Raw genomic sequence first — 15,544 nt, 5'->3', positions numbered from 1 at the left:
ATAAATACAAAAGTACTGTGGCAGCGGTGGGATTCGAACCCACGCCCCCGAAGAGACTGGAGCCTTAATCCAGCGCCTTAGACCGCTCGGCCACGCTACCAGCTGCTGAGTTATTTTGTAGGTTGTAGTATCAACCCCACATGTATCTCAAAGAAATGTTTATTTTATATTTTCTTAGAAGAAAATGAATTATTTAATTTTATTGTTTGCTTTAATAAAAAAATCTCCATCCCGTAGATCTGACGCGCCACTCTCCCTCCTGTGGGTCCGTCGCGCCACTCTCCCTCCTGTGGGTCCGCCGCGCCACTCTCCCTCCTGTGGGTCCGCCGCGCCACTCTCCCTCCTGTGGGTCCGCCGCGCCACTCTCCCTCCTGTGGGTCCGCCGCGCCACTCTCCCTCCTGTGGGTCCGCCGCTCCACTCTCCCTCCTGTGGGTCCGCCGCTCCACTCTCCCTCCTGTGGGTCCGCCGCGCCACTCTCCCTCCTGTGGGTCCGCCGCTCCACTCTCCCTCCTGTGGGTCCGCCGCTCCACTCTCCCTCCTGTGGGTCCGCCGCTCCACTCTCCCTCCTGTGGGTCCGCCGCGCCACTCTCCCTCCTGTAGGTCCGTCGCTCCACTCTCCCTCCTGTAGGTCCGCCGCGCCACTCTCCCTCCTGTAGGTCCGCCGCGCCACTCTCCCTCCTGTAGGTCCGCGGCGCCACTCTCCCTCCTGTAGGTCCGCCGCGCCACTCTCCCTCCTGTAGGTCCTTCACACCACTGAGGAACATATAGCTTTTCTTTCAGCCAGATTCATAGATCTCCCCCATCTTTCGGACATACTTGCACACATTTCTGGAATGTCCACGAGATTCTTAGAAAAATGGGAGTCCTCCCTGAATCACAGAAAATTTTGCAAGCATCATGGGCACCACATACTCCTCTGTCAAAGCAGATTTACCCCAACTTTTTCTTTGGCATCTAAACAGACATGCAGGGGAGATAACAGTCCGTGAATGATCAAAAAGACGAATACTTCAAATAAGTATTTGGAAATGAATTGATGAAAGATGACACTTATTCATTTGGCCCATCATGGTCAGACCCACAGAAGTCCACGGACACATTTGGCCTTTGTACTGAGAGCACATGTGCTGATCCAGTGTCGGACTGGGGTGCCAAGGGCCCACCAGTAACCATCCATCCATCAGAGGCATCTATGTAACAAATACATCTTGGCACAAATGCTAAACAGATGCCTAACGGTAGGTGGACATAGTCTTAGATGGATGCACAGTTACAAAGCTCAAAATCGCATGTGAAGCACCAACAGGTCATATCTACCAGGGGGGGGGGGGGAAGTATACTGGTAGGGTCAATATTTAAAAAAATGGATTTGTCACCAGATTTCACAATTCAAACAGTATACATTATTAAATACTGTAGATCACATAGACCCGACGAGTCTGGTGTACTTACTTTGAAAAATCCATTTTCAGAATGGCTGTATAAAATTGTGCCTTTTAGGAGTCCAGCTAAAAACTTTGAGAACTCATGAGTCCAAGTATATTCAGTGCTCTCCAACCCAGCCTAAATGACAGCTGCAGCATGTACTGAGCAACCTGAGATTTCAGCAGCAGCAAGGAAGAGGGTCACTGAGGAACTGTCAATCATTCTGTGTGGGCAGAGATTAAGATTAAATGTTCAAAAGAATTGTAATGTATTTCTGACAGTTTTTATAAAGTAAGCACAGCAGCCTCATCAGGATGAATAGATCTATTTAACCCCTTAATGACAGCCAATACGTCTTTTTACTGACCTGAGGTATAAGAGAATAGCATCCCCATACAGGTGACAATCGAGCAGCTGTCGGCTGTCCACTATAGCTGACAACTTGCTTTATCACAAATGATCAGTGTTGGCACCGTCCATATCTGTTTAACCCCATAGTTGCTGCTGTCAAAAGTGACTACATCAAATAAATGGTTAATAGATTGTGGGGGCTTCCACTTTAATCTAATTGACACACCGAGATCATGATCGTGTGATCCTGATGTTTTCCATAGCAGTTCATGGCCAAATAGCGGCCTTAGTGTCTCTCGGATATAGCGGCCAGTACAGAAGTTAGCGACATTTACGTGGTAAACACACACTTTTTTCATTCCTGCTAAACCACTTAGCATTAATTCTCGAAAATCACCTGAAGGGTTAATAAACTACCTGACAGCAGTTTTCAATATGTCAGGAGGTGCCGTTTTTAAAATGGTATCACGTTTGGGGTTTTCCAATATAAAACACCCCAAAGTCACTTCAAACCTGGAAAGGTCCCTCAAAAAAATAAATTTTGTAAATTTCCTTGAAAAAATAAAAAAAACCTCCTAAAAGGCTAACAAAATAAATTAGCATTTTAAAAACAGCGCTGATGTAAGACAAACATGAGGGAAATGTTATTTATTAATGTTTTTGTGTGGTATGACCATCTGGATTAAAGGGATAATCGTTCAAAGTTTGAAAATAGCAATTTTTTTACATTTTTGTCAAGTTTCTGATTTTTTTTTTTTATAAATAAACACAAAACATATCAACCTAAATTTACCATTATCATAAATTATGTGTCACAAAAGAACCTATCTCAAAATCAATGGGATTTGTTGAAGCATTCCAGAGTTATCACCACATAAAGTGACATTGATCAGAATTTAAAAAAATTGGCCCCGTCACTAAGGGGTTAATTATATATGTGGTTTGTATTGTGAAGACTGGTGACGGGTCTGTCTGCTTTAAGAAGTATTCAAAAGCTATAACAACATCATACTGGAGATTCGTACATGTTCTTTACAGTAACAACATTCACCCAACTTGACATGACCGCAATACCCCTTAAAGGGAATCTGATAGCCACATGATGTTGGGACAGATACCCTGATTCCAGTGATATGTCGCTTACTTTACTGAGTGCAGCAGGTGTGATACAATCACAGTTCTCTCTGCTGCAGCTCTGAGGGTACGTGCACACGCTGCGGATTGCCGTGCGGATTTGGCCGCGTGGATTTTGTAAAATCCGCAGGTAAATCTGCAGGTCAAAAGACCTGCGGTTTTACCTGCGGATTGCTCTGCGGTTTTGCCCTGTGGTTTTTCATCTCCACAATGGAGGAGATGGCAAACCGCAGCGGAATCCGCAGAAAGAATTGACATGTCAATTCTTTCTACGGTTTCAAAACCGCAGAAAAATCCGCACCGTCTGCACTGCGGTTTTTAATATCCATTGGATATTATGGTACTGTACACCGCAGCAAAAATGCTGCGAATCCGCTGCGGAACCGCAGCAGAATCCGCAGCGTGTGCACACACCCTAATAGATGCTAATCAGTGGTGAGTGTGGTTGGACCAGGAGGCATGAGACAGCTAGTCCTGTAGTGATAATCTCTGCCCAAAAAAACCACTGGTATAATTGAAACAGCAAAATACAGGCCGGCAAGTGACACATTCTTGGAATTAGGGTCTCTGCCCCTACATCTTGCTGCTCTCAGATTTCATAGCAAACCCTGCTGATGGATTTGATTTAAAGGATTAAGAATATCCTTCTTCCCTACATTCTTAAAGCCCCGCAGTGAGAAGAAAGTGGAACAAGAGATTCATTTAAATAGAGCTGCACTAAATTTTTACGCACAGCAGACAGCCAGGGGCCTCTGTGTAGGGAGAATCAGTGAAGTACTCACCATTATAGCAGCAGTACTTTCCTTTTATTCTCAGGTTTGGTGGGGGGTAATCCTGAAAAAAAAGTGGAATGTGGTGTTGCTATAGAGCGAAAAAAAACTAATAGCACATCCTAGAGATAGCGCTTTATAAGACGAGAATAAACCAATGATCTAAACAATAACAGCACAAGCATATACGTGGGATAAAGGGAATCGGTCACACCAGGAAGCCTTTAAGCTACTAAAATGAATATTCCTGGTGATTTTAGTAAACCGGAATGAAAATGGTGCTTTGCGTTGTTTTATCCCTTTATGTGTACGTTTTCAAAAGTTGCTGGGACAAATGTTTTGCATATTTTGTCACGTAAAGTCGAATTTACCTACATTTTTTGGGGGGGTTTGTTTGTGTGTTTTTCGGCTAACAAAGACATAGCCAAATTTATCACGAAATGTCGGTGTAAGGACATATTGCCCTGCTCCCCCTTGAAGACATCAGTGCTCTGTATAATGTGATAAGTAATCTGAATAATGTTTTGTGGCTTGTGTACATCTTGTGTCATGTGAAGTGTAGGATGTTTGCCTATGTAATGCGATCACGTAAGGTATTATAAAAGCATAGTGATGTGATTCATGAAAGATTAGGACTTAGGACATGAGGTAGTGTTTGTATAGAATGTAGGTGAAAGGGTATGTTTACCCAGCAACAGACTGCAGGGATAGGGAGTGTTAAGGCCCCTTTACATTTAGCGATGCACCAGCGATCCCGACCAGCGATATGACCCGGTCAGGATCGCTGGTGCATCACTAAATGATCGCTAGTGACCTGCCACACAGGAAGATGTCACAGCGATGCAGCAGCTATACAGCGGACGATACTTACCTTTCAGACGCGGCGATCCTGACGTCCTCCCGCCCGCGTCCACGAGTCGCTCGTCGGCGCCAGCAGGAAGCGCCCAACGAGAAATGGAGCTGCGAGATCTCACGCGATCAGCGATGGACAGCGGGGGAGCCAGTCGGAGGTATCACACATAGCGATATCGCTGCTGCGTCACCAAATCGGTGATGCTTTAGCGATATCGCAATCTCTAAACCCCCTTTAATGTTGGGACAAGCCCACAGTGGTGGGGGGCTTAGTGCTAGGACAAGTAACCTGCTTCCTGAAGTTAGTCAGAGAGAGGAGTTCGAAATTTGCAGAAGTGACAAGTGTGCAGTGCTGCCTTTTGGGTGAACTACAGCAAAGGAGACGATGGGACAATGAGAAAACGTGACCAGGAAATGACAGAAGACACCAGCGTGGCCAACCTTAAAGGGATCCTTGGATAGGACGACGTATCATGAGAAACCCTGAGCTTGATAAACACCTGAGACTAGTGAAGGTCCTGAGCGATCCATAGCCATAGGACACGAGCCATTGAGCCGGGTGTGGAGAAACTCGCTGAACTGTACTGTGGCGACAAGCTAGGCTGTGATGAAGTATGGCGAAACAGTGTGCAATACCGGCCCTGGGGCAGACTACAGTGGAAGGAAACAATGTCTGTGAAAAGGCCTCTTGCGGTGAATGAAAAGTGCTGAAGACTGTGCACTCGCCATCTCTTGTATAGAACCCTAATCAAGTTCAGTAACCATAATCTCCATGTTTGAACAGAAGTCTCCTTTCCTAATCTGTGGAAAATGTGGTACCATCAGCTACCAGCAGCCTGCATGGGCACAAGGCCCTCACAACACTAACACCCAGCTAGGACCCACCATTGTCTGCAGGATGCCAAAGCGAGTGGGGACAGAAGCTCGCCCACGACTACCACGCTTGGGCATCTTACATCAGGAAACTGTGGGGCGACGGCTAAGAGCAGTAGGTTTGAATGTACAAGTTCCAGTCAAGAAGCTTTTCACCTCTGCAAAGAACTGGAAGGTCAGACTTGATTTTGCCAAAGAACACAGTCAATGGAAAGAGACAGATTGGTCTAAGGTGGTGTGGTCGGATGAATCCAAGTTCTGTTTGGTAGTGATGCCGAGCACTTACACCGCCCAATTGGAAAACATAATCATGTAAGGTACCAAACACCTACAGTGAAACATGGTGGCAGCAATGTCATGGTTTGGGGCTGGTTTTCTGCATCTGCCATTGGCCCTCTGCATAGAATTGCTGGAAATATGAATGCTACCATGTACAAGGATATACTGGAGAATGTAATGCTGCCATATGGTACCAAACCAAAGTAGGCAGGGGCTGGAAATTCCAGCAAGAAAATGATCCTAAGCACACATCCAATTTAATCAAAAATTGGTTAGCAAAGAAAAATGCTTGCCTTTAGCAATGGCCAAGCCAATCACCTTATTTACACCATATAGAGCCCCTTTGGGATGAGTTAAGGCCCTGTCACACTAAGCGACTTACCAGCGATCCCGACACCGATATGAAGGTGTCAGGATTGCTGGTAAATCGCTATGTGATCGCTGGTGAGCTGTCACACAGACAGCTTCACCAGCGATCAGCACAGCGATGCCGAGCGCCCGGCATCGCTGGCCATCCTGTAAAAAATAGAATCAAAATAAAAAATATAGTTATTCTCACCTTCCGACGTCGCGTTCAGCCATCCTGCCTCTCCACGCTCCGGTCCCAGTGATCCTTTGCACGAATGACCGCGAGATGTCACAGTCTCGCGGGATAATAAAGTCTCGCGGTCATTCGTGCAAAGGATCACTGGGACCGGAGAGTGGAGAGAGGCGGGATGGCTGAACGCGACGTCGAAAGGTGAGAATAACTATATTTTTTATTTTTTTTATTTTTTTACACCTGATCGCTGGTCTCCCGCTGTCACACACAGCGATGCGTGCTGGCCAGCGGGAGACCAGCGACCAAAGAAATGTCCAGAGGTTTCTTGCAGCGATCAGCGATACCGGCAGGGGGGGCGCTCGCTGATCGCTGTCACACATAGCGATCTCGCTGGTGAGATCGCTGTTACATCACAAAAGTTGTGACTCAGCAGCGATCTCGCTACCGAGATTGCTTAGTGAGGCGGGGCCTTTATGGGTACAGACCCCAAGTCGTTGTCCTAGCAAGAAAGATGAATTGTTTGCAGATTTGCGAATGGAATGGAGCAACATCCCTCAGGGGTTATCTTTATGGGATGATGGCCCAAGTCCCTTTGTTACATTTTGAAGGAACACTGAAAAAGTCTTCTTTCAATGGGTTGTGCCCATTGAACAAAGCAAAGTCCATAAAGGCATGGTTGGGCGAATTTGGTGGGGAATAACACGACCGGCTGTACTTCAGCCCCATAGAAAATGTTTGGGATAAACTAGAATGGGGATTATGAGCCTGGCCTTTGACAAAAAGGATAACAGGGCACCGAGTTATCATAGAACAGACCTTTGTTACATTAATAGATATGAACCCTCCCATCCCCCCTGGGCTGAAGGAACAATAGACTCATAAAAAATGATCACACATCCTAAACATGAAACAGGATTACTGTTTATTTGATAAAATAAAACATTGAAACAATGAATTAAACCCCCATACTACATGCGTTTTGCACATAAAAAGGTATTTGCACATTCGCTCAGCCAAGCTCCAATCATTTCGGACAACAGTGTAGACTTTATCTTCTGCTTTAATCAAACCTTGTACTGAGTGTATATTTTACCTAGGAGGCAACTAGCACATCCCCTATAGCATGTCACACAATACATTGCATATTTTTTTTTTTTGTAAACATTTACATCACATTTTTTAAGTTTTTAGTAAGTACAGTCTTTTAAAACTCCCCCCTTCCCTTCTATTAAAGCTGCATTTGTCAAGAATAGGAGCTTGTCATTAGCAAGTAGAAATCCTCCACATCAACACGTGGATTTCTAAGCAAAGTGTTTAGTAAGGATTTAAACCCCTAGCGTGCACACCCAAGTGTAGAAAAAGGTAAGAAATCGGAGACCAGTCACAAAAAGTTCCTGCACGAGATGTTCTCGTATGTTCTATACAGACCATGTTGCAGCCACCTGAACCCGAGAAAAGTAGAAGAAAACTCTCAAGAGTTGTTGTCTAGGGTTTCACATTAGTATTTGTGGGATGAAGTGGATGGAGAAAAAAAAAAATAAAAAAAAAAACTTCTCCCAAAAAGAATTGTTGGTAAAGTCCTATACGTTTCAATACCATCGGAGATTGCAGCTGCTAAAGAGTCAGGTGCATGAAGCCCAAAATGGTCAACTGAGTCATATCATAGGAATACATGTGGCCTGTACGCGGCGCTGTTGGAAATCGAACTTGTGAAAAAAGCCTAAATTTTTTGTATATTTAGGGTTTTTTTTCCCTACATATCATCAGATACTAAATATCTAAAAATAATGAGCACATTATACATCTCACCCAAACTTTGGGAAGGTAAAACAAATAAAAGGAAACTATTTTTTGGGAGAATTTGGCTTAAAAGGTACACCATAATTAGATTTTTTTTTTATCATAGTTAATCCCATTCCAATCTAACATGTCCCAAATAGTAAATTCTCAGATATCACACACCGATCACTTCTACAGTTACTGTATATTGACTGCATAAACTGAATTACCATCCGGTCCACGACCAGCTTTGATAAAGCAAGAACCGTGCTCATCTTACCCCATTATTAAAAAATGGCCGCAACCAACTAGAAATTTATAAAGCAAAATGGACCAGAATCATTGTATAATTTGCTGCAATAAAGCAATATAAAACTCTTATTTCATTCAAAAACTTAAATGACTAAGAAGAAGGGCAAAAAATGCTAACTAAAGGTCATTTGTGCACACAAAAAGGAACTAAAATAAAAAAGTGTGTGTAATTGTAGCTTATAAAGTTCTGATCAGTATGCTAAAAAAAACCAGAATTTGAAAGACCCCAAAAACCTAATATCCCAGCTTATCTCAGCAAGAATAGGATTTAAATGAAGGTTTTAAAGCGATGTCTTCAGAGCATTACCTATCAGAAATGAAGGCACACTCTGGAAGACATTTTTGGGCCAATGCCATGGGTATTTCAGCCAAAGGTGCCATATTATACCTTAGTATAAAAAGAAATACAAATACATAAATGGGAATTTTTAAAATAAAGTTCCACTAATAGTTTACCTATGATATATAATAGGATGTAGTCAATTTATCCCAATTGCCCTTTAAAAAAAAAATTCAGAGTTAATAGGTAGGCGGTCGTCGTTTGGGACCTGAAGCTATGGAGGACCAAGAATGTCCATGTAATACATGGACAGCTGATTGATTTTAATGTGGACCGTGTAATGCTCAATTTTCCCTGTGATGGCGCTGCAGGGAAATTTAACATTTGCAGCCAAGTTCCTTGTGGATCACAACTGATCACTGACAAAAGGACACCTTGTGATCAGCTCTTCTTCGAGGCACTCTTCTAACAAAAAAGGTGGTCAAAAGTAGACAAGGTCATGGTCAAGAGTAATAAAGACATCTAATCTGATGAACACAGGCGATATCTAAAAGGTACATTTTCTCACAGTCAGGTTGCCAAAAAGGAAAAAGAAAAAAAAAAAAAAAAAAAAAAAAAACACAAAACACGTTCTCAATGTTTTTTTTTTCTTAACAGAACCCCCATGATCTCAATGGAGACATTACAAAATAGGATGGGTCGAAATGACTGTCGTAAGTGATCATCTTCAGGCATGAATACGTTGGATCAAACAGAAAGCAATATGGCAGCTGGTACTTCATTCCTGAGAGATGGATCAGAACCTCGGGGTGCATAGGGCCTCAGTTAGCAGTTGTGAGGTCTGCTTAAATGCAGAGAAGAACCTGGGTATCTTGCCCCCTGTTACATGATGTATACGCAGGATCACACAGGATTACTGCTAGATCTGCAGACATTCTTTCTCATCATACAACATCTACGCTAATTGGGTTTTTTTTTTTACATTTTTTTTTCAGTGTAAAGTATTAGTAGGGTCCAGAGACGACAAAATAATTCTGTAACAAATATAAAATATAATCCACGTTCGAAGAGTATTTTCAGCTGCCATGTTCAGTGCATTACAGGCGTGGTTCATTCCTCCATGAGGGCCCAGGCTTCCTCTGCCTTCTGATAGTACTGATTTGCAAGTCTTCCTTTCATGGCCTCCATTGCCGATTCTGCAGCTTCTGTGTATAGGTCACCTAGGAGAAATCAAGAAAAAGATTACTACAAGTTGCATCTTGAATAGAAGAGGCATTAACCAAAAGATCAAAGGCTGGGAATGATTAATGTCAAACATACATAATAGCTGATACGCGGACTGATGGTTTGGCCCACTCTTTGGTCAGTAGCTCTGTGTCCACTATGAGAGAGTTGCAGTCAGACCCTTCTCACCGAGAATAAAAAGGATCAGCAGTCTTAAGTCAGATAATGTTGGATCTTTAATTCCCACAACATCATTTGCTGGTATTTGGGGACCCCAAGACACAAACTGTTGGCCGAGCCTGACGATAGCGGTGGGTTCAGCTGACAATCTAATATATAAATGGGGAACTTAAAACTAGTCACAAAAAGGAGATTTTTGTTAGTGAAGAGAGCTGAAATTTTCCACATCAGCCATGTCAGAGTGAGGAGACTTATAAGCCATGCATGCTCCTCTGGGAAATTATATCGGCAAATTGTCTCTTCAGAGAGCAAGAGGACTAAACTCTAGAGCCTCCTATTGGAAATCCTAAAAGTCAATATCGACTCTTGAATGTGCCTTGCCATATGATTCATGTTAAAAGCCAAACCAAAATCTCAATTTGCAGAAACTGTTTCGGGGTGTTGCTCCTCATCAGTGCAAAGTAGGAGATCTGTTTGGGTTAAAAGGTACGGCGACCCAAAAAAGTCACTTTTTGTATTCCCGTTTTCTTTATGGTGTTTACAAGTTAAAATTTTTTCTGATTTTAATAAATCATACTTTTACAGCAATAGAAATTGGAAACGACCCTGTTTCTCATTCCTAACCTATTAGATGCAGTTATTAAGGGATTAATCTTCTGAATGCCAGTTGTATAACAGAGCTGGCAAACAACCTGTATGGAGCAGCCAACTAAAGCTGGCCATACATATTAGATGGCTGTCTGCCAACAGCCATCTCAGCCGGCTTCCCCGAACACAGCAGCACTATTTCGGCCTAGTGCTACTCTGCGCGCTTTGAAAAAGCTGCCAACTGACACATCGGCCAGGGCTAATCGGCAGACCGAAATCAGACATGCCTGATCGACATCTCTTCCGGCATTCGGTCAACCGCCACCCCCATACACATTAGACCATTGATCAAACCCGCCAATAGTGACAAGTTTAGCCAACATAAGTAATGTGTCTGGGCAGCTTTACAGATCGCTCCCATCAAGGCAGGCCGATGCTCGAAACTTGTGCGCCGGCAAATCATCATTATATTTGCCAACATTCTTACCCACACAATTCAGGCTTTCTTGATAGATCATTCTGTTTATTATCTTGCCAGTAATCTGGTTTAACACTGGTAACTGGACATATACAACTCTCTGACCCTGCTATACCAGGCACGCCCCATGAAGAAGCAGGGTGAAACATGTGTCGGGACATCAGGTCAGCTTTCCTCATAAGTACGTTTGCCTATATCTTGGCATTTAATCATCTATGTGTATTTCTTTATTGACCAATGAAGGAGCCCATACTGTGGTTTGTGCTTAACATAAGTACCAAACTGAGATCTTGGTATGGTAAGAAACCCTCTATTATTTTGGGGCTGTTTTGCTGTTCCCTGTGTGTTTAATTGGTTACTATTATATTACTTGCAAGCATTAAGTATGGATATTAATATTGAAATAAATCAAGTGGATTTTTTTAAGCAAAATTGCACCCTTGTATTTGTCCAGCTAATGATGCTGCACTTTTGCCATACATGTTAGGCACAGATCACCAAAGGTTTTAAAATCCCATGAATTTAAATGTGTTAGCACTCAAATTCATGTGGTTTCTCCATAAATGGCCAGAAATGTGCCTTTCCCAACTCAGAGACCCTCCGGAACTGGAAAACTGGACGTCTGGGAACTCCTCTGCCAATTCCCAGAAGACGCACTCCGCCACATTTCAATGAAGAGATGCAGTGCGCATGTGAGACCATTTCCACTAAAGTCTATCAAATTTAAAGTAAGGAACTACGCAAGCAGCTAAATCTTCATTCAGCGTAGACCATGTTTCAAAAGTTGAACAACATAATAAAATTTATCTAATTAAGTCATTTTTAATTTTAAATAAAAATGTTACCAGATCGCTGTGGGTCCTTCTCCAGTTTAAATCCTCCAGTAAACAGCATCTCCGCTTCCCTAGCTAGCAGCAGGTATTTGGGTTCATCTTGGGTGCCATCATATTCCCCTCCCTCATCATAATCAGTCATGTTTAGTGCAGAATTGTACCAAAACAGAGCTTCCTGCCAGTCTTGTAACCTACAATACAATAAAAAAGATTTCTTTTTAACCATAAAACCCACAATAATGCAAAAAAAAAAAAAAAAAAAATTATATATATATATATATATATATATATATATATATATATTTCCCAAAAATGCAATATAATACGTAGTGAAGATGTCACAATTTTTATTACTTACCTGTCTGATCCAAGATTTAAACCAGTATCGTAAGCTCGAGCGATATGGATCATGGAGGGCCGGTCGCCTGCTTCTGCAGCCATTAATAAATAGTTAAAGCCTTTAATTCGGTTTTTCTCTGTGTCCTTTTAAGTAAGGAAATAATCCGAATAAATATTTCTAGAATTAGCAGCATGCACTGGGACATTCTAAGTGGCAATATCTCATAAGCAGAATTATAGAAGAGCAATTAGGGGAGATAAGCGGCCGGTAGGCACCGCTGGTACAACAACAGGGCTGACAAGATAAAGCTAAAAACAAACCAAAATGCCTCTTCACGAATCTGAAGTGTCTGACGAGTGGCGGCGCTATGCCAGAAATCTCACTCCTGGTGCGAGAACGCCAAAAGTCGCTAAATTTGGGCGCAACTCAGAGTTGCACCAAAACTTTGCAACTTTCCAAAGCTTTTATGTCAGAATTCTGGAGTGAAATTTTTGATGAATCACACCTTTCATGACTCACTTTATTATGCTGAATTTTTGTCATTTCAGTTGGTGCCTATGCAGAGCACAGCACCTAATGACAACTTTTACTCGCAGTTCCGGGTAGGCACTCGCGCTCTGCTCCAAGAATTTTAGACTTTGACGCCTGGTCCCCATGCTATACAACAAAGTGGGTGAAGGGGCTGCGCTAGCACCTGGGCATCCGAGCTTTGGGAAGCCCCAAAGGTCCATTTGCACTATATGAGAAGACCAATGTTATTAACAACCTGAAATAGTTGAGGGACCTGTTGGAGATTTTGCATTGGGGCCCACAAGATTAAAGTGATGCCCATGCAAGCGTACCCATAGTATCAGTACCATGTCATTGCATCCAAATAATCAGTACTTGAGCCTTATCAGCTCCATGAGAAAGCTTTACCTCCACAGATACTTCAGTCAGGATATGATGGGGCAGCTGAGAATACATAAGCCCAAGGCCAATAATGGCCTCCAGTTCTCCACAGTGAGCAGCATGTTCCAGGTGGAATATGGCAGATTCTTGATCCCAGTCCTGATCTTTTTCACAAAAGCGCCCTCCCTCATGATAGCGCACCATCGCCAAGTGAACCTGTTGTACAAATTAAATTAAAAATTTTTTAATACGCTATGATTCACACATGTATTCAATAACGACAAAAAATGTCCGTTTAATGTCACTAATGGTTATTGATATTAGGCCTCATTTATCTAAATTGTCAGACAGTAAAACCATCTGTTGCCCATAGCAACCAATTAGAATTTAGCTTTCATTTTTCCAGAGCAGTTTAAAAAAATGTAAGCCGAGCTCTAATTGGTCGCTATGGGCAACAAGTTGAGTTCTACTCCCAGTTTTGATGAATGAGGCCTAGTAGGAAAGGCAATTCGTTAAGCCTAATCTGATTGTTTGGGATTTTTTTTTCTTCCCTTTATTTGTATTGGATGAAAACTTATAGGAATTATACAGTGTTTGCTATTATTATCTGATGATAGGAAACAACTGATGGAAAGTGTCAGATTTTTACTACCTTTCCCAGAATGGATTTCCCAATTTTCTTTTCTATTTCCAGATTGTTGAGCCTCTGCACTTCTGAAGCGACGCAAGAGGATCGGTGGATGTGCACGCGGGATGTAAGGAATTGGTTCCACTTCTCCACCGACACCTAAATCACCAAAATAGAAAAGTTTTTGTATCGGCGGTTAAAGGAAAAAAGAAGAATTTCATGCAAATCATCATCATCATCATCATCAACGGCAGCTTTAGAAGTTGGTCAGCAAATGGTTACTAAAACGGGAGAATTACATTTGGCAAACCATTGAAACCGTGTACAATCTCGTAGACTGTAATACCGCGCTCTGCCTGGAGGTGTCAGTGTCAGATTCGCAGAGGTTTTTTGGCCTAATAAGTGATTACGCTGACAAATAAGGTGACCTTACCGACTAAAGATGGCCGAACCCGACGCTTTTGGTGTGACCGGCGGGGCCACCGTTCATTTGACAGATGGAAAAAAGTATGCCATATGTGATACCTCTTGATTAAAAAATAAAATAAGCCACCCCCCATTGAGAACGCATGCACACTCGTTCAAACCGAGCATGCATATGTGTGGCCACCTTCATAAAATAATCTAGTAGTTATACCAAACAATCAATACAGACCATAAAATAAAAAATCATCGATCTTCATGCCTACATTGTTTGTCCAAAATTATTATTCGGAGTGTTTTAAAGCAATAAGCCTTGTGGATCCAGCACAGACGATCTAAGCACCAGGACAGAAAATTTCCCATCCACCAGGACGGCCTGTCCTGGATCCATGGTGGCGGCGAGTGTGCCTTATTTTATGGTTTAAAACCACTTCCAAATTAATTTTTTTAGATGTCGAATAACCCCCTTTAAGGCAACTCTTAAGCTATGTGCGTGCCCAGCGTTCATAAATGAGGTCTAGGCTCGGTCGACGTACAAGACAATGCTGCAGATTGAAAGATCGCACTGCTTCCTACAGATCTAGAACCAGAAGAGAGGCAGTAAGTGTTGTCATAGGGACAGAAAATTACAGTAAATGCACATCATGTCATAAGAAATAATTTCAAAAGACAGAAAAGTGGCTGCTGGGGCTTTGTAAAGCTTTGCTGGCTATTACAAAGATGAAAGCGCATATTGCTCATGCACAGCTACACTTTGCAGTGCCATCAAAAGAAAAGATCAGCAAAAACGGAATCCAATAATTATCACGTTTATCCGTACGCGACAGTGAATCACGCCCTACATGTTGGGACATTAAGCATGCCACATGTCACACAGACGGGGTAACTGGATCTGGCATCAAACTCTGTAGCTGACATAAATGAAAAAAAAAACAAAACAATAAAATACGAGAAGCACAGTATTTGGATGGATGCCTCCAACAAGCAGCAGTCGGAAATGGTCGAATCTGAGGACTATGAAATAAAATGCATTATTCACAATATAATATGGAACTATGATCCATTTCTAAGTTAATTAAACAAGGAATCTGGAACATTTTTCTGTATTATTTAGACATCGGTTGTCCCAATAGTTTTGATTAAGCAGTGTTTATTCTGCTGCAGCTCTGCTAGTCCTCGCTATGATGAGCTCCTGCTGTGTAGACCTTGATATTCATGCACTGTCAATCCTCCCGCACTATCGATTGGCAGCTTTCTGTCTATGCACAGTGTAGGCCGAAAGCTGCCAATCATTGGTGTGCATGGGGTTATACAGAGCTCATCAGTGAGAGGACTAGCAGAGATGCAGCAGATAAAATCATG

General features: G+C 42.5%; 1 protein-coding gene and 1 non-coding gene across 5 annotated transcripts in view; both read right to left on the bottom strand.

Annotated features, from left to right (window-relative positions):
• Positions 1–18: 18 nt before the first annotated feature.
• TRNAL-AAG (transfer RNA leucine (anticodon AAG)) lies at positions 19–100 on the bottom strand. The gene has a single exon. It is a non-coding gene; the product is annotated as a tRNA-Leu (tRNA).
• A 7,027-nt stretch (positions 101–7,127) lies between these two features.
• EEF2K (eukaryotic elongation factor 2 kinase) overlaps positions 7,128–15,544 on the bottom strand; it is a 62,566-nt gene continuing 54,149 nt past the window's right edge. For all 4 annotated transcript variants that reach the window (XM_073542980.1, XM_073542981.1, XM_073542982.1 and 1 more), the window contains 5 exons: positions 13,784–13,918; positions 13,159–13,347; positions 12,259–12,383; positions 11,913–12,091; positions 7,128–9,817 (listed from right to left, as the gene is read on the bottom strand). In XM_073542980.1, the coding sequence (XP_073399081.1) occupies positions 9,708–9,817; positions 11,913–12,091; positions 12,259–12,383; positions 13,159–13,347; positions 13,784–13,918 (738 nt within the window). In that variant the 3' untranslated portion in view covers positions 7,128–9,707. The remainder of the gene's footprint in view (positions 9,818–11,912; positions 12,092–12,258; positions 12,384–13,158; positions 13,348–13,783; positions 13,919–15,544) is intronic.

This window comes from Dendrobates tinctorius, unplaced genomic scaffold (genome assembly GCF_039654945.1).
Source record: "Dendrobates tinctorius isolate UK_male_01 unplaced genomic scaffold, ASM3965494v1 ptg000129l, whole genome shotgun sequence".
NCBI classification, from domain to species: Eukaryota; Metazoa; Chordata; class Amphibia; order Anura; family Dendrobatidae; genus Dendrobates; species Dendrobates tinctorius.
Note: the sequence above shows the minus strand (reverse complement) of the source record. Positions and strands in the feature narration are given on the sequence as shown.